The sequence below is a fragment of the Hippoglossus stenolepis genome, chromosome 9, assembly GCF_022539355.2.
Source record: "Hippoglossus stenolepis isolate QCI-W04-F060 chromosome 9, HSTE1.2, whole genome shotgun sequence".
Taxonomy (NCBI): Eukaryota; Metazoa; Chordata; class Actinopteri; order Pleuronectiformes; family Pleuronectidae; genus Hippoglossus; species Hippoglossus stenolepis.
In genome coordinates, this window is record NC_061491.1 from 21,277,114 (window position 1) to 21,303,974 (window position 26,861).

The 26,861-nt window shown below is 41.1% G+C and overlaps 3 protein-coding genes across 3 annotated transcripts; all 3 read left to right on the forward strand.

The window, feature by feature from the left end:
* The first annotated feature begins 2 nt into the window (after positions 1-2).
* spef2 (sperm flagellar 2) lies at positions 3-15,751 on the forward strand. The gene is made up of 37 exons (XM_047341272.1): positions 3-396; positions 1,726-1,828; positions 1,945-2,197; positions 2,444-2,614; positions 2,882-3,025; positions 3,284-3,360; positions 3,493-3,700; positions 3,949-4,137; positions 4,885-5,072; positions 5,781-5,952; positions 6,187-6,409; positions 6,558-6,628; positions 7,254-7,357; positions 7,523-7,770; positions 7,921-7,975; positions 8,067-8,221; positions 8,373-8,489; positions 8,717-8,844; positions 9,158-9,285; positions 9,634-9,772; positions 9,891-10,028; positions 10,605-10,750; positions 10,868-10,945; positions 11,089-11,155; positions 11,496-11,555; positions 11,639-11,753; positions 11,836-11,973; positions 12,117-12,255; positions 12,716-12,788; positions 12,872-13,028; positions 13,134-13,240; positions 13,373-13,555; positions 13,861-13,953; positions 14,165-14,338; positions 14,535-14,744; positions 15,092-15,214; positions 15,435-15,751. Exons 1-37 carry the CDS (start codon positions 339-341, stop codon positions 15,492-15,494), a joined length of 4,992 nt encoding a protein of 1,663 aa, XP_047197228.1. The 5' UTR covers positions 3-338; the 3' UTR covers positions 15,495-15,751.
* A 545-nt stretch (positions 15,752-16,296) lies between these two features.
* Positions 16,297-20,261, forward strand: LOC118114783 (UDP-glucuronosyltransferase 3A1). Its single transcript, XM_035165427.2, has 10 exons — positions 16,297-16,919; positions 17,166-17,267; positions 17,392-17,512; positions 17,624-17,787; positions 17,981-18,145; positions 18,575-18,783; positions 18,880-19,025; positions 19,223-19,308; positions 19,467-19,686; positions 19,789-20,261. The coding sequence occupies exons 1-10, from the start codon at positions 16,838-16,840 to the stop codon at positions 20,054-20,056; spliced, it is 1,563 nt and encodes a 520-aa protein (XP_035021318.1). The 5' UTR covers positions 16,297-16,837; the 3' UTR covers positions 20,057-20,261.
* Positions 20,262-23,518: 3,257 nt separating this feature from the next.
* On the forward strand, positions 23,519-26,841 carry LOC118114898 (pyridoxal (pyridoxine, vitamin B6) phosphatase). Its single transcript, XM_035165645.2, has 2 exons — positions 23,519-24,314; positions 25,695-26,841. The coding sequence occupies exons 1-2, from the start codon at positions 23,723-23,725 to the stop codon at positions 26,039-26,041; spliced, it is 939 nt and encodes a 312-aa protein (XP_035021536.1). The 5' UTR covers positions 23,519-23,722; the 3' UTR covers positions 26,042-26,841.
* The last annotated feature ends 20 nt before the right edge of the window (positions 26,842-26,861 follow it).

A 26,861-nucleotide genomic window follows, 5' to 3' on the forward strand; every position in this document is an offset into this window, starting at 1 on the left:
TGTATTTGGTGATGACACAATTTGGTATTGTTTTTTATTCACATGAAGACCCAGAAGAAATAGTTAATGAAATAAAGTGACTGGTTTAACTATAATAAATTATCCCTCAATAATAAACAGGCATGTTTTCTTTTCTTGGATCTGGCCCCGCCCACTCTCCTGTGTGCCCCCCTAAAGCACGCCGGGCAACCCCGTTGACATGTCGCCATGGCAACGACGCGCCGCTGGAACTTTGTGTTTATTGGCCATTAGCGAGTCAAAGAGTCAAAGAGTCACCGAGTAACATGCGAACCCTCTGATTGTGTTCGTGACCCGAGCTCAAACTGCGAGGGGAGAAGATGTCGGACATATTGTGCCGGTGGCTCAACCAGGAGCTGCGACTGTCGAAAGCTGTCGGTAAGTGGGACTGGAGCTAGAGCCCACCGAGCTGCTAGCTGCTAGCTTAGTGTTGCTAAGGCTAACTCTAGTCATGATGATGGTCGCTACCTTGGGGCTCAACTAGGTGAACTGTGCTATGTTTGCCATAACTAGGTTTGTGTTGAGTTAGCATTCTGAATTCACACGCTTACTTTTACGAGCACTGTCATGTCATTACCCCAGCAAGTGACAATATGTATTTTATGCATTATGATATCTGACCAGTATATGTTCACTTATTTATTTATCAATTGCACTAAACTTGGCATTATGGGCTGTGGGGTATTTCTGAGAAAATAACATAAAGTTCTTGATGTAAAAAAAATACAAAATCAGACAAGTTAACTCTTGGATACACAAGCTATTCAAACCCCGTCTAAAGCACAACATGGGTCAAAAATGACCTATATTTATTTCCTTTGTTTCTTTGCTATGTTTTTTTAATAAATGTATTTTATCATTTAATATTCTAAGTAGTCATTAAATATCTTGTGATTGATTCCGCAAATCATTATTTTCCTTTCTTACTTTCTTACTTTATGAACAAACATACATTTTGTATTTCTACATCACTTTTACACACATGGGTAAAAAATTACCCATACAGTATACATACGTATTCTCTACGGATCACCTGCCATACATTTCACACAGCTGCTTTTGCTGTCTGAAATGAAGAAGACTCCTTTGATGACATAACATCTCAGGGTCATCAAAGGACCCTTCTTCATTTAGGGGAGCTGGATTCCAAGACCCACAACTCCAGCTTTATCCGATGGAACATAGTCTAGGTCATTAGCATCAGAGATTTCAGACTCAGAATCAAGACCAAGAATTACCTATTAAGTATATACTGTTCTATTTCAAGTTTTATTTTGATGATCTAGCTATGGTTAGCTAGCTAGAAAAGATTATGTCAACAGCTAGTTAGTATTGTACCTATTTCTCTTTCTCACTAGTAATGGATTGTATCATACGACTTACATGCGTCAGATGTGCAAAAGCAGCTGTGTGAAATGTATGGCAGGTGTTCCGCAGTCATTTTTGACCCATGTGTGTAAAAGTGTTCATAAAGTAATAAATGAAACAGAAAAGTTGTGATTTGTGGGATCAGAAACAAGATATTTAATGAATATTTAGAATATTAAATGATCAAATATATTTATTTCAAAAATAAAACATTCAGAATAACACTGGGAAACCCATGTTGTGCATTAGAAGGGTAGTGATACCCACCATTTTGACATTGAAAAATATCAAAGATCATTGTCACTGTATGTGTAAATTGTTGCATGTTCATCTCCACAGAGCCACAGAGTTTTGCCAAGGATTTTTCCACTGGTTACTTGATTGGGGAGGTACTGCATAAATATCAGTTGCAGAATGATTTCACTTTGTTCATGAGGAAAGAGTAAGTTGACCTCTTTCTTTCTGTCTCCTTCCTATGCTTTTTGTTTGAAAAATAGATGACTGCTCCTTAATTCACTAGGTTATTTAATTTGTTCATAATCACTCCTTTTCTCACAGCACCTCCATCTCCAAACTAAATAATTTTACCCGCCTTGAGCCTACTCTTCAGTTACTGGGGATCTCCTTCGACATAAACACAGTTCAGGAACTGATTAAGGAGAAGCAAGGGGTTGCCACACGCCTCCTTTACCAACTCTACGTCTCACTTGAAAAGAAGAAGAGAGCAGAAATCACCAGGACAATGATGGAAAGCATGCAGCCAGCAGCCAATGCAGGCCTGCACAAGAAGGAGCACGAAATCTACTCTGATGTAAGGGGGCTGGATTTGAAGTGGCTACATTTAGTTAGCAGCCTATTTTGATTTATAGACCTATATTGACATAAGTCTTGCTCTACCAATACTGAAAAACTGCAAATCATGAAGTTTAGCAACTCTGACAGTCTTTCATTCTTCCAATATTTTCAGGGTTTAAGTTCACGGTGTTAGTTTAAGATAATATCACTGTCTACAAAAACATGTTATGTCAGGCATCTAACAGTTTTACTCCTCATCTAGCAACTGCACCGGGTGGTGAAACGTGATGCAGAACTGAAGCTGCAGAACATTTCTAGCCACTATGAGGCCAAATACGAGCAACTGACCTATACATCTATCATGACCCATCCCATCCAGCCAAAGAGACCACTCAAAGTCCAGGAAGACAAGAGAACAAAGAATATTGACAAGGTACTGGATGTCAGAAAACGTGAAGAGTAAATCCCTGTATTCATTTAACACAAGGTCAAAATGTATGACCAGATTTTTAGGTAATCTACAGTTAATGTCTTTTTCAACATGTCATATGCTGGAATCCAAACGTCTGATACCATTTAAAAAAAATAGGTCTGAGAACATAATGAAAACCAACACTTAACCGTTAGCATCTTGATGTTAGAATACATGAAAAGTTACGTGACTTACAGTCATGAACATGGGGAACTGTGTGTGTTTCAGCTGCTGGTAGGTCGTCAGAAGCACAGTGACATTGTGCCTTATAACCAGGCCAATGTTGTCCAGGTACCCAAGCCACCGCCTTACACTTCACAGCTCAACCTAAAGAGGAGACGACAGCAGCAGCAGCGCAAACAACAAGCAGAGGTGTGATCCAGAATAAATAATCAACAGTGATAATTTACGAACCCATGATGGGAAATACATTTCCTACTTTGATCATACGTAGCTAAGAATTTACTATATAATAGTTCCTACCACAAGCAATAGTACCTCAAAGGTAATTGTCATGCAACATCAATTGACTTTCTCACAGGATATTTGTGACACATGTCCATATTGAAAACAATAGAGTCACATGGGTATGTTTGTCTCTGGTAATTTCTTTGCATTTTGCCCATGCAGTCAGTCCAGGCTGAAATAGCCCAGTTTGAGACAAGCAGAAAGAAACTGGTCAGTTCTGGTTTTACATCCTCTTCAAGGTGAGATACAGGAAACATTTTATCATATTAAGTTATTCAAATGTTTGTATGAATGGATTATAATGACAATCTTGAGCTTGTGACCGTCATACATCTTGACTACGCATGTGATTTTTGCCATTTCAATTGTAGTGGTCAGCCTGGAGTTATTCCCATTAGTGGCAGCAGCTATGGCACTGAGGAACATGGAAGTGGAAATAAGCTGATACTGAAGTCCAACAGCCAGTACATACAGGAGATCCGACAGAAGCTGGAGGAGAATGCTGTCTCTCGCGAGCAGAGGGAGAAAAGACGAGACAGATTCCTGGTGGAGCAGCTCAAGGCCCATGAAGCTCAAGAGGTGAAACTTTTGCGAATTATTGAGAATAATATATAATAATAATAATATATCTAATTGTAAAAGATATAAATACCCACTAACAATATGTCTATTTCTATCTCTAGTTTGAAAAATGTAATTGAAATCTGAACTTTGTGTGGAAAGCACATTTTACATAAACCCTACATACCCTATTGTCTGTTATTGTACATTTGTTACTTCATCCCAAAGTCAGTCAACTGATCAGCCATCTCTGCCTCACCTTGCAGGAAGCACGGAGAGAGGATCAGTTGGTGAAGCGTCTGACACGTCAGACTCAGCAGGAGCAGCGTTTGGCATCTCAGCTCCTCAAGTTTCGTATGCAGAAGGAGGTGATCCGGCAGAACCGCCTGTTAAGAGAGCAGCAGTGCCAGCAGCGGCGAGAGCGGGACTTCCAGGAGGCTCTGGACAGGGAAGCGGTGAGATAGGATGAATAAGGAAGAAGAATAGCCCTCTCTAATCTTGCTTTGTATTAGGCTGCATCAGTGATTGTCTGAGTGTGGTCATACGGGGAAAGGAAAGGGTTGATTTTATTTGTTTATATAGTATCTATCAACATGGTATTTGGTATTATGCGGGAGATTATGAAGTGTTTAGACGGTCAGACAAATTATCAAAAAAGATAAACTATATATATATATATATATATATATGTGTTAAGTTCTTCCATTGATCACACCTATTCTTCAAATTACTTATTTAGTTTAAATGACAACAGAGAAACTTGAATAAATGCTTGGCAAAGGAGTTTAGCTGTGGGCCAGCATGGTGTCAGTGTTAATTATATAGTATGTTATAGTATAGTGTGGTCATGGTTATTGAAATTTAGCAGGCATTCCCAGAGCAGAGGCTCATGTGATTATGTTAAAGAATCTATTTAAAGAAATTATTTAGGGAGAAAATGATGTAATTATATGTAAATGTGTATTAAACCTGTAATTGGGTATTATAAATGTTGTGTCTATATGCAAACTAGAAAATTGAGTGAATTGTTACCCGCTGTATAACATCAGCTATATTGTAGGTAACAATAATTAAATTCTCGTTTTTATGTAACCTTCAATATCAGTAATCTGCCAGTTCATATACAAAAATGTCCAATGTAACATTGATTTCTGTCATGCTCTCGCCACTCATCTGATCTTTCTGAATGGTGCCTGGTGCAGGATTTGGCTCAGCAGGCTAAGTTGGACCACGCAGAAGAGATCAAAAAGGAGCTTGAATTCCTTGACAGGATCGCTGCTGAGCGAGCTCAGAGCAGATACAAGAAGCACTTTAGGGGCTGCAAGGACATTTTGGAGCAGATAGTGGACTTGGTCACCAAGGTCGGAGAATATCGACTGATCACTGCGAAGTACGTAACACAATTGCTTTTAATGATGCAGTAGAAACAAACTGTATTTGGACTGAATCTAAACTTCCAAACTGAGCTCTGATCATTCAGTTAATGATATGGGAATTCAAAAATGTGTTATAAAATTTGACTGGCAAATATTCCCTTTAAGTATTGATTGATTTCTTTCTTTCTTTGGGAAAACATGAAAATGGTATTTCAGAAAAAATATGAAATATATTTAAATATTGAGTCATTAATATAATGTTATGAAAAACTGAAACTTTGCAGTACAGTGCTAATTCAGATAGGATTCAAAGACCTATGAAAAAATACCAATATTGGAAAGTTTCTTGTACAGGGGTCAAATAAAATTAGGAGATTTATATATCCTGTCTTCTTCTCATGATCAAATACATAATTTCCACAGACATTCACTTTCATACATAGATCACCACTACATCAGATCCCCTCAGATTAGCCATTTCTAGAAAAAACAATTGCGTTAAAACATTTTCAGACTCCGACAAACCCCAGATCCCTGTAAATCCTACACACTCGTCCTTTAAACCCCAAACAATTTATTTTTGAATACATTAGGGGGACATTAAGAAGCACTGTATATATTCCACTTAGTTACCTGATATACTATATGATATAATAACCATTTCAGACTTAATTTGAACATCAAGTCCAGCTTTTCCTCCTGTCATTTGTTTTTGCTATCAGTCTGGTTCCAGAGAAGCTGATAAGAGAGTGGAAGGAATTGCTGTTCAGTGGTCTTCCTCTCTATGTGTCAAACACGGGCCAGATGCCCGGCTTTGAGTTCTCCCCCTCACTAGATCCTGTAGAGCTTGAAAGGCAGGAGATACTCAACAATCAGGACTATGATGAGTACACTGTGAGTTTGAAACACGAGTTATTTTTTTTAATTTTGTGTCATTTGACTCTGGATCAGACCCACATTTTCAAGCAAATGTTGATTTCACTGCCAGTATCAGGGGTAATTACAGGCGAAGCTAACCAAGCACTATTTATTGACACCGACAATGTTTGAGTTGTACCTTAATAGAAGCCATGTAGTGTCTGAATGTTGAAGAACCTCATTGTCTGAGCAGTATGCTATGTTTGTCAGAACATGATCGGTGAGTGGGCCTGGCCAGAGGAGGCAGGGAAGGCCAAATCACCCCCGGCCAACAACAGCATTCTTGGACATGTTATTCTGCGTCTCTGGCACATTGTTCATCCACCCATCATGGAAGCCACCTCAACCCCATTTCCTCACTTTACTCTCAAAGCCTGTGTCCTGGGAAAGTTCTGCTCTGGCAAGACCACCTGCCTGGCCAAGATAGCTGAAGGCAAGCTGTCCGAACAGAGATTCAGGCATACACTCATACCCAATGTCACACCGCCTAATACATTTTTACTGCAACAATACATTAATAACGGATGTGGAACAAGATTGCATGGCTTATCGGTTGCTGAGTATGTTGTTTTCTTCTTTAGCCAATGGCATCTGTGTCTTATCAGCTGACACACTGGTTGAGGAGGTGCTGAAAGCTTATTATGAAAAGCAGGTAAGTCACATTAAGTGTCACAGTATTGTAATTTCATTAGAATCTTTTTTATTGAATCTATTTACATCAATTTCAGATGTTAAGGGAGTATAACATTTCAGTGGTCCTCCCTGCCATTGACAAAATGTATAAATGTGTAAAGAAATTACCCTTAAAAGTTCAAAATACTCCCAAACATGTTAACTTTTCAAGTCTTTTTCTTGGACAAAATTACAGGTCACAGAGCCGCAGGGGGGAAAAGATGAGCTGCTGCTCAAATCCTCCAAATCACGGAAATCTGGTGGGTTACTAAAGACAACATGATTGTTTCTATGTTATATTATACTATTTATTTACATGTAATAAAAACGTATGGCATGTAAAATATATCACATAGTTTGTGTGATGTGATACCTGTACTGTTTTCTCAGCTCATGACACTAAAGAAGAAAAAAGAGACTGCAGTGAGAGGGTAAGAGTGCAAGTTGTTTGTGTTTACGCATGTTGCATTGGTGATTTTCTTACTTTGGTCATTTTACTTAATAAATATCATAACTTGGATTCAATTTATGTCACTGATTACAATTTGCTTTCTTAGACGATTAAATAATTACTTTTCCCCTGCCTACGTGTGTCCCTTGTCCAGCTGTCTACACAGGCCATGCAGGGAGAAGCGGCAGAAAAAGAGCTGAGAAAAGGAAACCCCATTCCTAATGAGCTGTTAGTAGATATTATAATGGATGCTATCAGGTAAGCACATAATCTGTATTGTTACAACAAAAAAAAACTAAATAGCATTTAGTCAGTTGTCCTATCTCAACTATACAATCTCCCCATTATTCACAGAGTGGAGAAAGTTGAAGAAAAAAAAACTATTTCACAACCACTGTAAAATATTTCTTGTGTTCTTTTTAGGCAGGTTCCAGCTCAGACAGGTTGGATCCTGGATGGCTTTCCAGTGGACATCACCCAGGCCCACCTGCTAGAGAAAGCCCTGGGTGGAGCTGTAGACGAAGGGAGTGGGGTGGTAATCAGCAGGAAGGACCTCGTTGTTGATCCTGATCCACCCAAACCTTTGCCTCCCCCAAACCCTGTGTTAGACCTGGTTCTGCTGCTGGATGTCCCTGATGAGACTGTGACGACACGTGCATTCAGTCACTCTGGTGGGAGTTAAATGCTGTGTGTCTGTGTACGCCCAAACTTTATCTGTGAGATGGTGTGTGTTTGTAAAGATACAAACATAACTTGACATATGTAAAGTTAATGTTTGTGTTTCTACGTGTTTTTCTTTCTTACTCCTAAATCTGGTGCAGATACAAGCTCCCCTCCCACAGACAAAAATGTGTATCTGGCACAGATTCCACACAGGTAAATCAAGACAAAACCTAAAGCTAAATGAAGTTAATGCTTCACTGCTACAGCATGTGTCTTACATCGAACATCTCACCCTCTACCCCAGGATCACAGCTTTTCAGGACACCTGGCCAAAACTTGAGAAATGGTTTGGTGGAAAGCAAAACATTTTGGTTCGTGTTGATGCCAATGTAGAAGAGGAGGAGCTTAACGAGAAGGTGGAGTCCGTCCTGAAGCAGGTTATGACGCAGATTCATGAAGGTAAGTTTGTCATTTTAGTACTGAAATTCCAACAACATTTTACAATAAATATGAATTATTTCATCAACTCTTGCCACTTCTCCTGCGGAAGATGTGTTGCACATTTGGAAAGCTCCAGACTCCTCACTAACAGCAACTCCTCTACCTGTAGATCAACCTCCCCCCCACACTGATGAAGTCTGCTGCCCCACAGAGTCCTCTTCCAACCTGCACAAGGAAAGAACCCGAAGTGTGTCCTCGCATCACAGATCCAGCACACACTCCAGAGGTAATCCCCTCAGTAGTCTGCAGATAATATTTGCAATTTTAAAGTCACTTCTGTTCAGACAAACAATTCTGCTTCATAAAGAGGATTTATAAATGACATATTCTAATTATTAATATGAGGACTTTTCAAACTAAAAATATGATACTACGATTACTGTTGATGCTCAATAAATACAATTGTTCTATCTTTGATAAAGTGATGAATATGTACTTTTGGTTCATCAATAGGACACTCCAGGATCTCATCAACTTCCTCGGTGACACATGAGGAAGGTCACGGAGTCTCCAAGAATCACCATGAATCTGCTTCAGCCTGCCTGGCTTCATCCATCTATGTGGAAAAACCTCTTCCTCCAGTAGGATACAACTTTCTTTTTGTTTTACTAGAGTAGGAAGAGTACACCTAATCTCTGTCTTCGCTGAAATATATTGTGTTGTATTTGACATATAACATAACTTTTAGATGCAATCAATTGGGGGTTACCATACACTTTTATTCTAGAAGGATTTAGCTCCTAAATCTGTGGTTTCCTATCTTTATTGCCTTTCGGTTTTAATAATATGAAAATACATGTCATGTTTGTCTCTGTTGCATTACAACATGTCTTTCCACTATCCTCCTGTGACCCCTGTTGTGCTCTTCTCCCCCCTCCCCATCTCTGTCTCTAGGTAATCTCACAGTACCTTTGCACCCACTGGGAAACAGTGTGTGATTCTTATGTCGGCAACATAAAGACAGTGATGCAACTGCTGCGCTCACAAAACACTGTTATTAGCTATCATCTGTTCAACATCAGGTATTCTGCAAGGCCCTTGAAGCACAGATAAGCACAAAGCATTTGCATGTTGAACATGCTGTACCATGCTAGCTACAATCAATTGGTATAATTAATCCGTTTAGTTCTAGGTTTTGTCATGTAGGTTTATTGCTGCAGATACAGTGTGAAAGTTGAACATCTTACTCCAGGTTGCCATAATTGTTTTAATTTTTTTGTACCACAGGATATAACCCAAATGTTAATTTCATACCATTAGGTTCTTTGTCCGAAATGTTTTTAAGTGAGACCTGAATAAAAAAAACGATAAAATCATTTAACATAACATTTGGTGATACAGAAGTGTGACCCAGGTCCCTTTGTCTGCAGAGAGGAGTTCAAGCATTATCTGAATCGTCCAGACATGAGGCAGGAGTTAGTGTCTCAGTGGCAGAAGGACTTCAACAGCATAGCTGATGATATGAGAGAAGATGAGGAAACGAAAGCAGAGCTACACCTGAGACTCGATGTGAGATGTTTTTAAATATTATTATACAAATATTCTTAAACTGATTCTTAATATTGTGTCAGAGTCTGCTTAGAAATGAAAATATATAATACGCGTAGATGTTTTGATTTGTGTACAGGAACTGCGTGAACGTTTGTGGGACATCAGTGACAAACGCAAAGAGCAGGACGAGCAGGAGAGGGCTTCTCTCATGTATAACGGCTGGCTGGAGGAACATACCGCCATACTCATCAACCACCATTCTACACTCATGCAGGTACATAATCAGTTTTTGTGTGCAGCACATTTAGAGTATATTTAAAGTTTGGTATGTTTCAGGCAGCCATATGCTAAAATGATTTGAATACCTTTTTTTCTCCTCAACACTTTATACCCCCTAATAACAGAAATATATGCTAAATATTTTTTTTTAAATTACACATTTACATAAATCTGCAGACTCTTCACACTTTAGCTCACAAACTTTGCTGAGCTTCATCCCATTTCTATCCATCGTTCATCAGATGTTTCTACACATTGAAGCGAATGACGATGATCTGTCTATACAAGGTCTCACAGCTGACAGAGTAAAAACCAAACCCTGAGTTTGAAGGATCGGATCTCGGGAAGGCTGATGCTTTCTAAGAGCACAGTGACCTCCCTTATTTTTAAGTGGAATATGTTTTGAATGACCAGGACTGCTCATGGAGCTGACCTTTCAGGAGATGGGAGAAATGTCCAGAGGGACAACCATCACCTCCATGATGCTGAATGAATGTGCTATCTATTTGTCTCTTCATTGTGACTTAGATTTTGGTAAATCTATAATCTTGGATTGTTTTGTGTTTTATAGGTGGAGTTGGACCGCTTCCAGGAGACCCTCTGTATTCTTAGGCTCTACTATGTGTACATGCACAAACATCTGGGGCTCGAGCCTCCATCCCACTTTGTCTGTATCCCCCTACTGGGCATCCAAGAAGAAAAGGATCAGGACGAGAGGCAAGAATCAAACTTTTGATAGCAATATAAGAATGTTAATACGAGTTAATAAACTAAAATGACAAATTTGTAAATAATATAATGATAACGAGTGGGGAAATTTATACATTTATTTAGTTCCACCAGTTCTGATCCAGCAGACACAAGTGTGCGTAGTCGCTCGCATGAAGGAGAGGAAACGAGACTAACTAAACTGTGAGGAAAATGCACTTCTACTTACAATGTTTCTTCAAGTTTTCTGCAGCGTGTTTGATCAAATAAATGGTTGTCATAACAATCTAAATATTGCCAAGCACAAACACATACACATGCACAAACTATTTCCTCTTATTCTCCAGTGTTCCCTTCCTCTCCAAACATTCTGACTCCTCACAAGGGGCCTCCAAGACACAAGGCCTGGTCAAGGTAATTCCTGTGTGTCTTGATGTACTTTTCCTTCATCTTTTGTTTTTGTCTTTCTGTGGTCCTCTTACTGACTTTAAAATTCACACATATCAGCTCACAGTGGACTGCTATAGACATTACAATACTGTATATACTTTGCTGTCTGTTGTTTGTTTGTGTCAGGATGTTCAAATTTATAAGGCATTTCTTTTTGGTTGACAAAAGTATTTTCGAGTTTTTTAACAATTAAAATGTAGTTTGTGAAATTGTACCTCAAAACAATCCAACTCTGACATATATAAATGTTTATACACTGATATACAATCTAATAGTAAGAGATGTTGACTCTTGTTTACGCTAGCCATCCGCTGAGAAACTCATCGCTGACTACGAGGAGGCATACAGAGCCATCAGCAAATTGGTAATGCACTGTTTGAGTTATCATGAGCTGTTTTGTAGAAGTATATATGTCACTCCTGATGTGTGGGTCATACATGCGTGTAGGTGACAGGAGAAGACCAACAGGGGGAGACAAAAGAGCAGAAGGAGAAACCACCGGAAAAGGAGAACGTCAATGCAAGTGCAAACAAAAAGGGAAAAGGAAAGCCACCAGTGAAAGGCATGTCTTTATTTCTTCAATTAAAATGACGGAGCTTTGCCCTCTGACACGTCCTCTATGTTTCAGTAAATCTTCCAAATAATTATCTCCTACTCTCACATTCCACCAGAACCACCACCTCCTGAACCCATTCATGCACCTGCTGAAGAAAGAAAGTGTCATGATCACTCCGTGAGAGACAGAATACATAAAGAATATTCAACTGCGCTGGAGCACGAGGGTATGCCCACACATTATCAGTTTTTTATTATATTGCAAAGTGGTTTTCTAAAAAGTGTGTGATATTATTGTTATGTGACTGTTTAAATATGTGTGCATTTGCAAATATGCACATACATATGTAAACATGTGTGTGTTTTCCAGAGAATGCATCGAAGGTTCGCATTTTGCTGGTGAAAGGTCGTGGTACGGTTGTGGTAGAAAGACTGCAAAGCACAGCAGAACAGGTCTTTAGCGACATGGAGGAGTGGTTAGAAGCCCGCTATCTTTCAGAAATGAAGAGGTATGTTGTTAAGAAATATAAACACATATGACGGACTGACATTAATTTGAGGTAGCAATAGTGTCGCACTGCACTGAGGGGCTTATTTTATGGTCGTGTCGTTAATCTTTATTGTGATAAATGCTTGATATGATATCGCGATGTCCTATTCCTAATTTTGTATAAATGATAATTCTATAGTGGGTATGTTTGCTTGTATATAAACCCCCAGCATTGAATGTTTCACTGTTTGTATTGATTTATTTAACGTTTTAATAAAAATGTCACAGAACATGAAAGATCTAAAGTAATGAAAGTGCTCTTGAAGTTATTCTGAAACTGTACCTTGAGAACATACACATTTTCCGGCTTTAATTTCCACTGAGGATAAGCTAAGCCATTTCTGACACACAGAGTCTGATCGTGATCATTGTGTATATATAAAATGTGTGACATTCTATCTTTGTCTCATTTTCTTCAGTATTGACCAATTAGCAGAAGTAGTTCGCCATCACATTGAGGCTGGTGCTAAGTTGAAGAATGAGGTGGTGTTGGTATGTAGTAACTATAACTAAATGTACTCCAGTAAATTATCTCACGCCTCCCATTTTAAGATTCTCTCTATTCTCTTCTCCAGGAAATTACTGACTTCTATCTGAATGGAGACTGCTACATGGTGGCCAGCCCGACTCCCCCTCCACATCCACCTCCTCTGGAGAAATCCACACTGTCCACACCGACCATCCTGCAGCTGGAGTCACTCCACCAACATCTATGCAACATTGCTCCCTCAGGTGCTCATAGGGGAGAGACAATTTGGTGTGATTAAGTGTATTAATCTTGCTATCCAACTATTTATTTTTATATCCATTCTTTTTTCCTTCCCTTCTAACTTTCAGGCCTCATGTCCAGTTCTGAGTTTTCCAGTTTGCTCCGGGATATCACCTCTGTTAACATGGGCAGAGACGTCTTGCCTGAGGCCTGGATCAGCATGAATGATAGACAGGTACTCTTCAAAGCACGGTGCAGAGAAAGCAAAGCAAGACACAAAATATTCCTGCCCCATGTTTTTTCTGTTGCTCACAGTCTAAACAACCTAACAAAACACAAGCATTGTCCTTGTCTCTCCTGTTCCCAGCTATTGGAGATCGAGTCTATGTTAATGGACCAGTGTGACCTCATAGACTGGCGTCGGTTTCTGCTCAGTGCTGCCCTCCCTTGGCCTTTTCCCTCCCTACCACAGCTGCTGGTTGTGCTAAAACGTTTCAAGGCAGCAGACACAGGCAACACAGGCTATGTTAACAGGGAACAGTACCTGCAGGTTCGTCTCTACACACACACATTCAGACATAGGTAGCAGATTCAGATTCTCTGGTACGACATGTTACTGTGTTTTAAATCACATTGTCCTACTGTGGATGAACCTATATCTACAAGTTGTCCATCCACTCATACTCATTCACAGTTCCTCCTTACTGTTGTTGCATTACTGTTTACTGAGATTGCATTTCTACAAGCAGACCTAGGTTCACGTCAATGTTGTCACACACAACACATTGTATACACTGATCGGTTACTAAATAAGATAAATGCTGAAGTCACTCCTCTTCCCTCCCTTCTCACCAGACGGAGTTGTGGTTTTCCACTGAGAGTGTCCAACCTGTCCCTGAGGACCCATCTGAGCCTCTACCTTATAACCGTCTGGCCAACTTACGCAAGGTAAACAGAGGAGAACAAAAGAGTATTACCCAACCTTTTAATTCATTGCCATAAAATGGCTCTTTCGGCTATTTTTGGTGATATCTCATTTGAAAATATATTAACCTGAAACACCAGAAGAAACACTCATCACAGAAACATCCATTTTGTTCTAAACCTCAAAGGAATCAACCCACAAAGTCTCATCTGTACAGTATGTTCTTTTTCTCAGTTTTTTTTCCAGTTGTTTGCGGATCACTCTACCTCTCCCCCTCGATTGGACTATGTGTCCATGCTGCAGTACTTTGCAGCCGACCCTAGCCCCCGACAGGGCTTCATCAGAGCACTGAGCGTGGTGCTGGGACACAATGTGGGACAACGCACCTCACTGGGTCATCTCGTCAAGGTGAATAAATGAATGCACAAAGAAACATGACTGAAAAGCACTTTATATTTCTCTATAATCAACAATGTTATAATCTGTTATCATCAGTGTCTTCCAGTTGTACAATACAAACCAGTGATGTTATTTTCAGTAATGCCATCACTTGGGGGTAATAACTCTTGTTCATCAACGATATCACCCTGTGTTGTGTTTACAGTCCATGCCCAGAATAGAAGAGGCTACAGAGCTCAGCCCGTCAGAACCCGACGGAGAGGGGAAGGATACCCTGTGTGCATCGAGCAGTCCATCGGCGGAGCAGGACGTGTCCATTCCTGCTCTCCTTTCTGTCGTCTGCCACAAAATCACCAAGATGAAAGACGACAACGAGCTTCCTCCAGGCTGTCTGAGTGAGGAGGAGCACGCTCAGGTACGGACACCAATGAATGTTTGAATTAATAGGTAGAAGTAAATATGCAAGTTGTCATACAGTACTGGACATTTAGGGTTTTAGGAATATTTTTTTTAATAAAGTATTATCTAATGCCAACTTAGTTTGGATATCTGGTCCACAAATTAAATTAGACTACACCGACACCATTTCAAGGTGTCAGTAATTTGAATTCACTGATTCTCAGGGTTGGAATAATACATAGTTGCATTTTAAAAGCTAAGGGGTTTATAAATTTAATCTTTTAAGGATAATTATTTTGACCATATTTGTAAATGAAACTCTGTCCTCGTGGTCATACTGATTATTTATCTTCTGCCTTCTAGCACCTGGTCGATCTTTTCAGCGAGCACGGCTACACACCTGAGAGCTGGGTCCCCTTCTCCATTCTGTCTCAGCATCCTCTCATCCAGGTCCTGATGGACTCCTCCATACACCATCAGCTCGTAGTGAGTCCCTGTTCATCATTAGTTTACTTGTTCTCCTGCCACAAATCCCAAATACACACCACTTGTTCTCTTTATCGCCCACACCCTCCATCACCGTCATGTGCATTTATATTCTCACTGCTTATCACTGCTCTCTCTCTCCCTCCCTCCCCACCTTTGTGTTTTTCTTTCTTCTTTTTAACGTTTATTTATCTCTGAACTTTCTCTCTCTGTGTCTCAGAACATTCATGGAGTGCTACTGGCCAATCAGAGTGAAGGAGAGGCTTTAAGCACTGGATGAGAGATACACAGTACTTACTGTATGCTGCTGTCTGCTGCATCATGATGAGAACTTTAACTAATGCAGACATCGTTTTCATTTTTTAATTATCTCCTTACTTTTACATTTGAAATACTTGCTGTCAGCTGTATTGCTCACTTCAGTATTGAATAAATGCTTTTTCAACCATTACTTGCCACAGAATGTAGAAATATCTTCAGCTGATTCTGGTTGGAGTCACAACGTAATTGAAAATGACAACAACAACATCAATGATGGCGAGATTGACCCTTCCGACTCACTTTTTTTTCTTTGCCTGATACACTCCAGCAGTTTTTCTAATGACCTCTCTGACACAGAAAAGCATTGGTCGCAGCTACAATGAGTGCATTGTCCAGGATAACCTACATGTCAAGCCTGACTCACCAGCAACCGCCTGCCAGGGCAACCGCAACCCTATATCAGCCCATTCAACACTGATGTGTCATGGTAGCGTCTCTATCTAACAGTCACCGGTGTCCGTTCTCCGATTGAGTTAACGTGTACGCTGGATAAAAGAATTAAATAGGGGCATATACAAATAACCAATCAGTGTTGTTAACTAGATTGTCTAATTTATTATGAACTTATTGATGCATCATCAGAACTCTCACCAAATATCCTTATCATCATCAAAAAGTGCTTTTCTCTACGTGTTGATGGAGGGGTTGCACTCTATATGTGACAATAAGAGAATATAATTCTAATCAACATGTCCATTTGTTTAATTTTATGCAACAACGGCCGAGGGGAACCTCCCACCCCCCCGTCCCTCCGCATTGTCTCTCTTTCCCTCCCTTTCACTGTCACTGCAGGTCCAGGGCTCTTCTCAGTGTCTTAGAGACAGAGCCACTCACATGTGTCATATAGACGGGGTTGTGCTGGCAGACCTGCATCCAAAGCTTCTTGAATAATAAGGACCTTTTTTACATCTGTTGGGAGAAAACAAAAAACAGCGGATACATTCGAAGCGAATGAGATAAGAATTTGGAGTTTCCTCCGTGTCAAATTGAAACTGCAGAATATTAAAAACTTTTTCGCCTGCCTCGAACAAACATAAGAAAAGAAGACGTTCGGGAATTAACTTGAAAAGAAAGTGATTTTTTTCTCAGTTTTGGTGCATTTTCTTCATCTGGACTCTGTCTCAGGACCCGTCCACTCTGATCTCTCACTGGATCTGACTCTGTCGCTGCATCACAGGGTGAAAAGCGGAAACTTTCTCATAAGGAATTGTCGCTCATGCAGGGAGGTTTTCATTACAGTTTAAATTGGAACAGGAAGACTATTTTTGGCCGCAGGTCACACTGTGCTGCTCTAATAACAACATGGGGATTGTATTTTGGACGTTTTCTCTCCTGGCTCTTCCAGTGTTGCAGTCTGCCAAGATCCTGACTATCTGTCTAATTGGTGAGTAGTGGATCAGTGACTATCAAAAGTGACCCTTACTTAATGTAATAGAGATGATGCATTTTTTTAATATTTGTTCAGAAATATGAGAAAAATAAGAGAGTGAAGGTGCAGTGCAGTAACAGGAAATGTATGTATTAAGGAAGTTTGTGTTTCATATGCAAATTCTTATAGTGAACAGAAAGCTATATATATGGATAGAATAGTGATAGTTGTCTCCTTATCATCTTCTCTCTTCTTCTGCAGGAGGAAGCCACTACTTGTTATTAGATGAAATTTCTCATAACTTACACCAGCATGGCCACGAGGTCCGAATGCTCCTGCAACTGGGCAACCCTGTTATCACAGGTACACTGCATATACAGTACACAACACAAACATATGGGGAAAAAAAAGATTTTTGCACAATTTTCTATCTCATTCTCTCTCTGATTTAGTCGTTCTTATTTTCATGTCATCGACTTCCCACTAGGTTTCTCCTATAAAGGCCGTGCAGACAGTTACCAGATGAGCACATGGTCCTTGGGTGACAAGTATATTAAAGAATACAACGGCTGGTTCCTGGAGCAGCAAACACAGTTTCTACTGGGAAGGTGATCACCCAGATCACAGGAGATTTGGTTCCAATGATACGTCCCTGTTCCTCTCTGTTTGTCTTTATCTTTCACTCTAACTGGTTTTCTCTTCATCTTTCTCTCTCCCAGGGATAACTTTCATAACTTTTTAAACTTCATGGGGCACCTGTCGTATCAGTGTGACAAGCTGTTAGGGGACAAAGAGATGATATCGTTCCTCCAGGGGCAACAGTATGACATCATCATCCTTGATGCTTTTAACCCCTGTTCCTTCATCCTGGCTCACAGACTTGGTACGACTGCTGCTCATTTCACTGGTTTAGGTCATAAAGACTATTACCAGATTAGAAGATTACTACGGTCGTATATTTTTATGTTGTTTGTTTACACTTGCCACAGAGCGTAGATGCATTTGATTCTGCTATACTTCAAATCTAAATTAAAATAAAAAGCTCAAAGCTTTACTTTACTTTTGATTTATTCCAGGTGTCAACTACATAGCTTTCTATCCCGGCACTCTGAACGGTCCCCTGTCCATCGCTCTGCCCAGCCCCGTTTCCTACATCCCAGTCTTCAGCTCCCGCCTGTCTGATCGCATGAACCTCTGGGGTCGTGCAAAGAACCTCTTTTATTCTTTCCTGGCTCCAGTAGGTAAGAACAGTTTTGAAAAAGGAGATCACATAGTGTCAAAGGTATTATCACTTCTTCTTTGGGCAGTGGTCCTCCAGACTTTTTAATTCTCTGAATTAGCACATTTGTGTGAATCATGAAGTGTTTTCATGAATCATGAATTTTATTTTATGTATAATATATAATTTCTTATAATATCTCAGTTCAATTTGAGCAGCTTCCTCCTTGAATTGATTAATAATGCTAATATGCTAATATTACAGTGAAACGAATGGTACAGTTTGCATCAATAGCCAACTTCCTTTGGTGTAACATTTTGTATTCACCTTAAGGGCAGGGGTTTAGAGGTTTAACTAATTTATATTATCAAGAAATTAGTTATACTAAATCATAAATGATTGATATTTGGCTTTGTATTCTTTTGATTGTGTCTTGTGTCGTATATCAAAGGCCAAGAACTTATATGGTCGAAATTTAGAGAAGTAGCCGATCGCCACCTTGAGTCGGGCTCACTCCCCGGGGGTCTGGAGGAGCTACACGAAGGAGCGGAACTCTGGGCCTTCAACACCGACTTCTCCTTGGAGTTCCCTCAGCCTCTCCTGCCTTACACTGTGCTGGTGGGGGGTTTGCTGAATAAACCTGCGAAGCCTCCTGAACAGGTCTGTTTTCTTCGTACAGATATCCACATAGGTTAGTGATACAACTGTCTTTCTCTCGTCCTTCCTTGCTCAATACTTTTCCGTTTGATCCCTCAGGATCTTGAGCGGTGGATCTCCAGTTTTGGAGAAGCAGGTTTCATTGTCGTGACTCTGGGATCAATGGTCTCTTCGGTCTCTGTGGACACGCTACTTGTGGAGCTGGTGGCTGGCTTCTCCATGATCCCTCAGGGGGTTCTCTGGAGGTAAAAGTATGACACACAGGCACGAAAAATAAACCTTTTAAATTTCAGTGTCACATAGAGGGTAAAAAGACAAACGGAATATGTTTTTACTCTCGTGAAAATATTAATTTAACCGCCAAAACAAACAGACTTTGTATTTTCAGTTAATGTCGGGATGTTTACGACAATTCATTAAACCTGCAGTGGTCTGTTTGCAGATATGACCCCAAGCGATGGCCATCTGACTTGGACAAACCTCCCAATGTCAAACTAGTGGACTGGCTGCCTCTAAATGACCTGCTGGGTAGGAACAGTTTGTCCCTTCTTTTCACCCTTTGTTACAAACGTAGCAGTTAGTCACAGTTTATGGTAGACTTGTTCATTGTGCTCTATCTGAGAGAAGACCAAAACAATGAATTTCAGGATGCATTTGTGTCAAACATTATTTTCTGTTTACCCCAGGCCACAAAAAGGCACGTCTCTTTATCACGCACGGTGGACAAAACAGTTTGCTCCAGGCGGTGTACCATGCTGTTCCGGTGCTGGGAATTCCTCTGTTTGGGGACCAGTTTGATAATGTGGTAAGAGCGGAAACAAAGGGACTTGGCCTGAGCATCAGCCCCACACACATCACCAGAGAACTGCTCAGCTCGGCTGTTCAAACCCTCATACAGGACACCAGGTATGTGGACGGATGAGTGAACATTATTTGTGATGCCACATGCCATGCGTGTGTCGATACTCCTTTTGTCTCTCTTTATTTACCCCAATCATTTCTCTACAGGTTCAAGTCTACAGCTTTGTCCCTAAGCAGGATCCACAAATCCCATCCCGTCCCTCCGGCCCTTCGACTCATCCAGTGGGTGGATCACATCCTGCACAGCGGAGGTGGTGCTCATCTGCAGCCGACCTCACTATCACAGCCGTGGTACCAGAGACACCTGTTGGATGTGATGCTTCTTCTGTCCCTAGCGCTCACTGGACCTGTAGTTCTCTGCTGGACTTTCTGTAGGAACATGATTAGCAGTGGTAAATATAAAAAGATACAATAGCAGCAGCAAGTATTCCCTCACAGAGACTTCAGATTCACACCTCAGTGAAGTCACCTGTTTGTCATGGACTTACTTTTCTGTACTGTATACTAGGAGTTGTTAAAAATTCATCCTAAAATGCTGCAAATGTTCAATAAATAAGCCATGCTTGTTTCAACTGATTTTACCTTTGAACACATTCAATAAAAAAAAGTCGTAGAAGTCATGTTCATGCAGGAGACTTTTGCTTTGTCAAGGTCCAGAAAAAAATATACCTTGAGATCAAAAAATATGAATCAAAGCACTGTTGCCTCACAGCAGGAAGGCCCCTGGTTCGAATCCCAGTTTGGCCCGAGGTCTTTCTGTTTCTCCATATTCTCCCTGTGTTTGCGTGGGTTTTCCCTGGGAACCAAGGCCTTCGTCTCACAGTCCAAAAACATGCAGACTGGGGTATGGTTAATTAATTGGAGGCTCTAAATTGACCACGAGAGTGATTGTCTTTTTGTCCCAAATCTTGTGTCCCCTCTCGCCCAGTGTCAGCTGGGATTAGCTCCATCTCCCCCTCCGACACTCAAAGATAAACAGTATAGATAATGGGTGGATGGAGAGGTGCTTGGAGAGTGCATGTATCCAGCAAGGTTCACAGCTTGTTTTACCACGTTAAAGAAAGTTAAATAAATTCCTGGATCTGCCTGTTGATCCGGATCCCCTCCAAAATGTAATGGGTTCTTCCTTGGGTCATTCCCCACTCTCCCACAAAATGTCATGGATGCATGCAACTGACAAACAAACTGCAATGAAAACATACCTCCTTGGCATAGGTTAAACATTTTTTTCTGAATAGTCCCTTTAATAATCTTAATTGAAAGCAAAAAGTACAAATTTAACTTGAAAAGAAAAACGTGCTTTCAACCTTAGAGTAGAAAACGCATTTGAAAACTCTTGGATGCTTTTTACTCTTACTCAACGTTTTCTGAATCTCCAGCCCCACTTCAGTAGAAGACCCCTAATGCCAAGTTTCCTGCCCTCTCCCCTCCCAGCGCCATCGTGTCTACCAGACATCTCAATTGTACTGCAGCGCCGCATTGTCCTCCACCTCTGTGCTGTTTTGATCTGGCTGCAGGGGTTGTTGACAGTATGCACGCATCCACACACACACACACACACTGACACCCCGGCTAAGCAATGCTTTTGTGTTGTTGCGTGTGTTTCCAAATGGAGGCAAACACTGTTATAATAGATGAATGAATGCTGAGAATGGGTTTCGTGAGCTTTTCTTGTCTGTTTGGGTCCGAACATTGAAACAATGCAGCAGATTCCTCAAACATCTGCTCTACCTGCTAAGTTTGTGTAAACACGTGTGCTCATGTATGTTTGAGGCAGCGTCATGGTCTACTGGCTCCTCGGTTATTAACCACCAGCACCACCACCTGCAAGTCTCAACTCTGACCCCCACACCCTCCTCTGCTGGTTTCCGCTGAGTCTCCTTCCCCTTTCCAAACGAGACATAAAAGCGCTAAGCAATGTTCACGGTCAGCGCTCAAGCCACTGTTGAGAGCAGCCATTGAGGACCCCCCTCTCTGTTCTGTCCTCTCTCCCACTCCTCACATCTGTGTTGAAGGTTAGCAGGGAGGAAAATATAGATTATCAAGGAAATAATGACCAATTAGGCCTTCTTGTTCTCTGTCCATTCAGCTGTCCTTTCCATCATTCCTTTCCCCGCATTTCATTTGTCTATTTGTCTGGCAGTTGCCAGTGTGTCTTCCTCTGTCTCGCACGCAATGCAAAACAGACAGGGCGAAGCAGCCAAAGCATGACAGGGGGAAAAAAAATGAAAAAGCAAAAAGAGGAGGAAACTTAAATGAAGCAGAAGATAAATACACCAAAACAAATCGGAACAAAGGAAATTCATCAGAGACACAAGAAACAGGAAAAAACAAAAACAAACAAGAATCACCAGAAAGAAATAATGATCAGAATACCACAAGTTAAATCAGATATAACACAGAAGTGTCCAGACAATAATAAACTGTGACAGCTGGAAATTTCAACACTACAACTGAATTTGTTTAATAATTTTGTCTTATTGAAATTATCTACAGCCATTACAGATTTAAAACATAATACAGATATTTGGCGATGACAAACCGGATGAAATAATTAAACAAATAGTGACATAATGATATTTCAATCATTTCAAGCACAACATGACAGCAAAAATATTGTTTGAATATCCTAGGTGGAGTTAAAATAAAACGTGGTTTTATGCTTGTTAAATGTATTTAGTAGTATGTTCCTGTCTTGATATGCTGGGTCTTAGTTATAATGATTGGTAGAATGAAAGGGGGATCTACTTTATTTTGGATCTGAGTGCAAAGATTTGTGTCTGAATGAATTCAGAAATTATTGAAGGTCATTAGATTGAGTTCAAACAGGAAATTAGAAATCCGATAGACTCTAATGTAAACCCTTGTTATTGTCTCTCTATTTAATAACAGTCCAGATGAGGAGACAACACTGTAGAAGGGGTGTGACTGCAAGAATATTCATTATTCACACTGATGGAGTAGCAGGGATTTTGATCCACTCTGCGTTTTGAAGCTCAAATATGTTGCTTATGGGTTTTAGCTCCATCTAGTGACCCAGGAAAAAAATGCTGAGCTTCGAGAGCAGCTCGTATGTATATATTAAGGAGATTTATTTTAAAAAATCGGTTTGTTTCTGTTGTTAAAGTTACAACTCTTGGGATCGATGTATTAATTTTAACATTTTGTGCAACTTTACACTTAGTAAAACATGATACGCTCACTTCCAAGTGTATTTTATTGTAAGATTAAAATATACAGAAACTTTTTCTATAACACATTTTAAATATGTTGATTTAAATGAAAGCATACTGCATAAAGGTTTTCAAGCTGAAGACTGATGACTTTGATTAAATTAAGATGATTGGGAAGTTTATTGATTCTGATTTAATCAACCCAAAGGTTATGATGTGGTCAAATATGACAAATGTTGCTGTTTTACATAGTAAAGTATTTGTGTTTATCAATATCGAATCATCTGCGTATAGGCGCCTGTTAGAAATAACAGTTCCACCTGCCACCAGAAGAATAAATACACATGTGATTGTTTATACAGAACAAGTACTTGTATTACTCTAAGTATACATAACTGATAATATTTCACTTTTTACTTTAAACTTTTTTATGTTTAGATCGCCACTCATTTTACGTAACGATCTTAATAATAACTACCTTTTCCAGATAGGACTTTTTGTACTTTGAATGCAGCAGCTGTGATGTGGTCACTTTTATTTATTTGAGGTGAATTTCCATCACTGTTTATTCATTTATCACATTTTAATAAAATGTCATATTGTAACGTGTCCCACCAGCTGCCGTGAGGGGGCGCACTTTTATTGTCAGAGGATGATGCTCGCCATCTGATTGGTTAAAGTGCAGCGCCGTGATTGGCCGGTGCTGACGACGTGGGCGTGTCCAGACGTCAATGTTTATGTCGTCCTGTGTGCGTGTGTGTGACCGCAGCGACGATCCGATGTGATTTCTCCGACATTCGTCAGTCTTCACGCAATTCCACCCGCTTCTCCACCGCAGTATGACCCAGTTTTCCACGTGGCGGAGCACTAGCAGGTGAAAGACGGAGGAGACGGAGGGAAACGCCGGGATGGCGGGCGCCTTCAAAGGCTGCCAGAAGATCCGCGGTCCGCAGATCCGGAGCCTGATGGAGGCGAAGGACTTCTTCCTGTTCGACTGCGACGGCGTCATCTGGCACGGCGAGCAGGCGGTCCCCGGCGCCGCCAAGGTGGTGAGCGCGCTGATCAGCCGCGGCAAGAACGTCGTGTTCGTCACCAACAACTCCACCAGGCCGCGGGAGAACTACGTGCACAAGTTCTCCCGCCTGGGCTTCACCGACGTGATGCTGGAGCAGATCTTCAGCTCGTCCTACTGCTCCGCGCTGTACCTGCGCGACGTGGCGAAGGTCCGCGGGCAGGTGTTCGTCATCGGCTGCGACGGGCTGCGCAGGGAGCTGCAGGAGGCGGGCATCCCCTGCGTGGGGGAGGAGGACGACCCGGCCGCCACCATCTACAACTGCGCCCTGGCCCCCGACGTCAAGGCGGTGCTGGTGGGACACGACGACAAACTGACTTTTCTCAAACTGGCCAAAGCCTCGTGTTTCCTGCGGGACCCGGAGTGTCTGTTCCTGGCCACCGACAACGACCCCTGGCACCCCCTGTCAGGAGGAAGGATACTGCCAGGTAGTATATCTATTATATAGAAGGCTGTGTGTGTAGTCAGTTTAATGTGATCTAGTTCTGAACGACACCAGTTCAGTGGTGGATCCAGGACCATTCCAGTGGTACTGTATGAGATGCATCACTGCAGGGGCCCAGGAACCAGAGGGGTCACAGGGCCCTAAACTAGACCCTCACATTGACAACATCTCTATGCAGGTATATAATTAAGTTACAGTAAGACTGAATGATAAATTAGTCATTGAATTGGTTGACAGCTCGAGCCTGACTGATAGGGATTAAATAAATACTGATATTGATATACCAGAAGGTATATTGGCAATCATTCCTAAGGTGTAGTTATCAACCCCTTATGACAAAAAATTGAATTAAGACTTCATCGTTTACTGTTTAACCATACATTTATTATAACTATAAATAAAAAGAAAACACAAATACAACCAATTATGAAGAACTTTATTTAGGAAAACCTTTTTCAGACTGATGCATCACTGCAGACATAAATGCTGAGACTGGTGCATCTGTGAAAGGTTCATATCGTCTGATTTCATCGATAAATCGTTTGGGCGCTACAAAATGTTTTCAACCAACGATGTGACGTCACAGTTGAGGTTGACCTGCAGACCAGACACACTATTAACTGTGACACACTGATGGTGGAGCTCATTACCTGTCAGGGACCCACCATGTGCAGTGCACACAGCAAACTGAATGTGCACCATGTAAGTGCAACACACACTCGTATATTAAAGTAAACTACTAAAGACAAACCATTTTGCAGGGCTTCAACATTAGCTGCTGACTGAGTCCTGGCAGCCAGAATGTTAAAGATGCATTCATTCATTTTATCAACTTGGGTTTCTGCTCCTCTTCATCCTGTTTCTCCTCATTTCCTGGCACCTCTCTACAAATGTCTCCTAAAATATAGAAAATATTAGTAATCCAGAAACTGCCTGAACAGCCTTAGATTTGTATTTGTGTGTCTACACGTTACAAAAGAAATCAACTGATACAAAGGGAACCTCTCGTTCTTTCAGGATTCCAGGAAGTGTGAGGCCTCTAGAGAAAGTTTCAGGAACCAGCAGGTTGAGTTTCATGTTGCACTTTGCTCCCTGCAAAACAGCAGCGGACCTAAAAAGTAGATACGGGCAGAAACGTATTGGCTTTCTCTTCCGGCTAATTAAAACCATTAATCAATGATGCAGGATTAATCTCCCTCCATCGCTCTCCTGAATTGTTGTTTGTGAAAACGTGTGGTTTGCTGTGGACTTGTAGTTCAATGGATACAAGATAGTAAAGCAGAGGAGTGTGGGGGGGTTGGACGAGAGGATGTCACATAAGATTCCTCCAATCTAACCTTGATCTTATCTTTACCCACGACAGGTTCTGGGTCCCTCATTGCAGCACTGGAGGTGGCCTCTGGTCGCAAGGCCACTGTGATCGGCAAACCCAGCCGCTTCATGTTCGAGTGCATCTCCAGCCAGTTTCGGGGGGTGGACCCCGCGAAGTGCCTGATGGTCGGCGACCGCTTGGAGACGGACATGCTGTTCGGGTTTAACTGCGGCCTCGACACCATGCTCACTCTCACCGGCGTGTCTCAGGTCGAGGAGGCCGAGGAGTACCGGAATAGCGAGCTGACCACCAACCACAGCTTTGTGCCCGACTACGTGGTGGATTCCATTGCTGATTTCTTACCCGCTTTTGAGGAACTGGACGAACAGAGCAATTGATGAGTCCCCTTTGCCTCCGGTGCTCAGCACAGATTGCATCTCCTACATTTCAAAGCAATGTTTAGTCTGGCGAATGCAAAAAAAAAAGAAGAAAATGTTCCAAATCCAAAATGATCCAAAACCATAAATGTTCCTTGGAAGAACATGCGTAGGCCAGAGTCTTCTCCTGAAAATACTCACAGTAATCCAGTGCATACTTCAGTGTTTCTTATCGTGTCGTGCCCATTTGTGACTTGACGGTTCCTTGTTGCTGTAAGTGTTTATGTTAATATATGAATATACTGCACTTGTTCATAGGTCGTGTTTGATATTGGGGTTTTGAACACCCAGAGGTATTTTTGTAAAGCCATGAATTGTTCTCTGATGGCATTCATGTGTTTTAGGAGCTGGTTCTTTTGTTATGTTGCCAAAAAAAAGGGCGGACATGTATTCATGAACACAGATTAGTTGAACTCGTATGTATTTGCCTGGCTGTGACTTCTCCTTGATTCATTCGTGACGAGAGGAGAAAGTAAAAAAAACTCTGGAGCTTTTCTCCGCTCTGGTTTAGACTGAGGTGACAATCTGCCAGTCGAGAAAAAGTCAAGTGTATTTTTCACCTTTGGCCTTTTCTCCCACGTCTGAGCTAATTGTGCCAACATTCATGTGAGTGATTAACAGAGAGATGAGTCTCATAGTTAGAAAACCGGTAGCACACTGACGGCGGCCGATCATACTGCACTGTTGTGTAACCTCAATGTCGTTAATGTTTACCATATAGAGCATGCCAGCAACGGTAACAATAAATCCCTAAAAACGGACTTTGAATATGTTGTTCGTC

Excerpts from the sequence above, each read along its gene's own strand:
- LOC118114783 (XM_035165427.2), top strand. The coding sequence starts at position 16,838 with ATGGGGATTGTATTTTGGACGTTTTCTCTCCTGGCTCTTCCAGTGTTG. Across the intron at positions 17,268-17,391 it reads GGGCAACCCTGTTATCACAG|GTTTCTCCTATAAAGGCCGT; the intron begins GTACACTGCATA and ends ACTTCCCACTAG. Across the intron at positions 17,513-17,623 it reads ACACAGTTTCTACTGGGAAG|GGATAACTTTCATAACTTTT; the intron begins GTGATCACCCAG and ends TCTCTCTCCCAG.
- LOC118114898 (XM_035165645.2), top strand. The coding sequence starts at position 23,723 with ATGGCGGGCGCCTTCAAAGGCTGCCAGAAGATCCGCGGTCCGCAGATC. Across the intron at positions 24,315-25,694 it reads AGGAGGAAGGATACTGCCAG|GTTCTGGGTCCCTCATTGCA; the intron begins GTAGTATATCTA and ends TACCCACGACAG.
- spef2 (XM_047341272.1), top strand. The coding sequence starts at position 339 with ATGTCGGACATATTGTGCCGGTGGCTCAACCAGGAGCTGCGACTGTCG. Across the intron at positions 6,629-7,253 it reads AAGCTTATTATGAAAAGCAG|CTGTCTACACAGGCCATGCA; the intron begins GTAAGTCACATT and ends TCCCTTGTCCAG. Across the intron at positions 7,771-7,920 it reads ACGTGCATTCAGTCACTCTG|ATACAAGCTCCCCTCCCACA; the intron begins GTGGGAGTTAAA and ends AATCTGGTGCAG.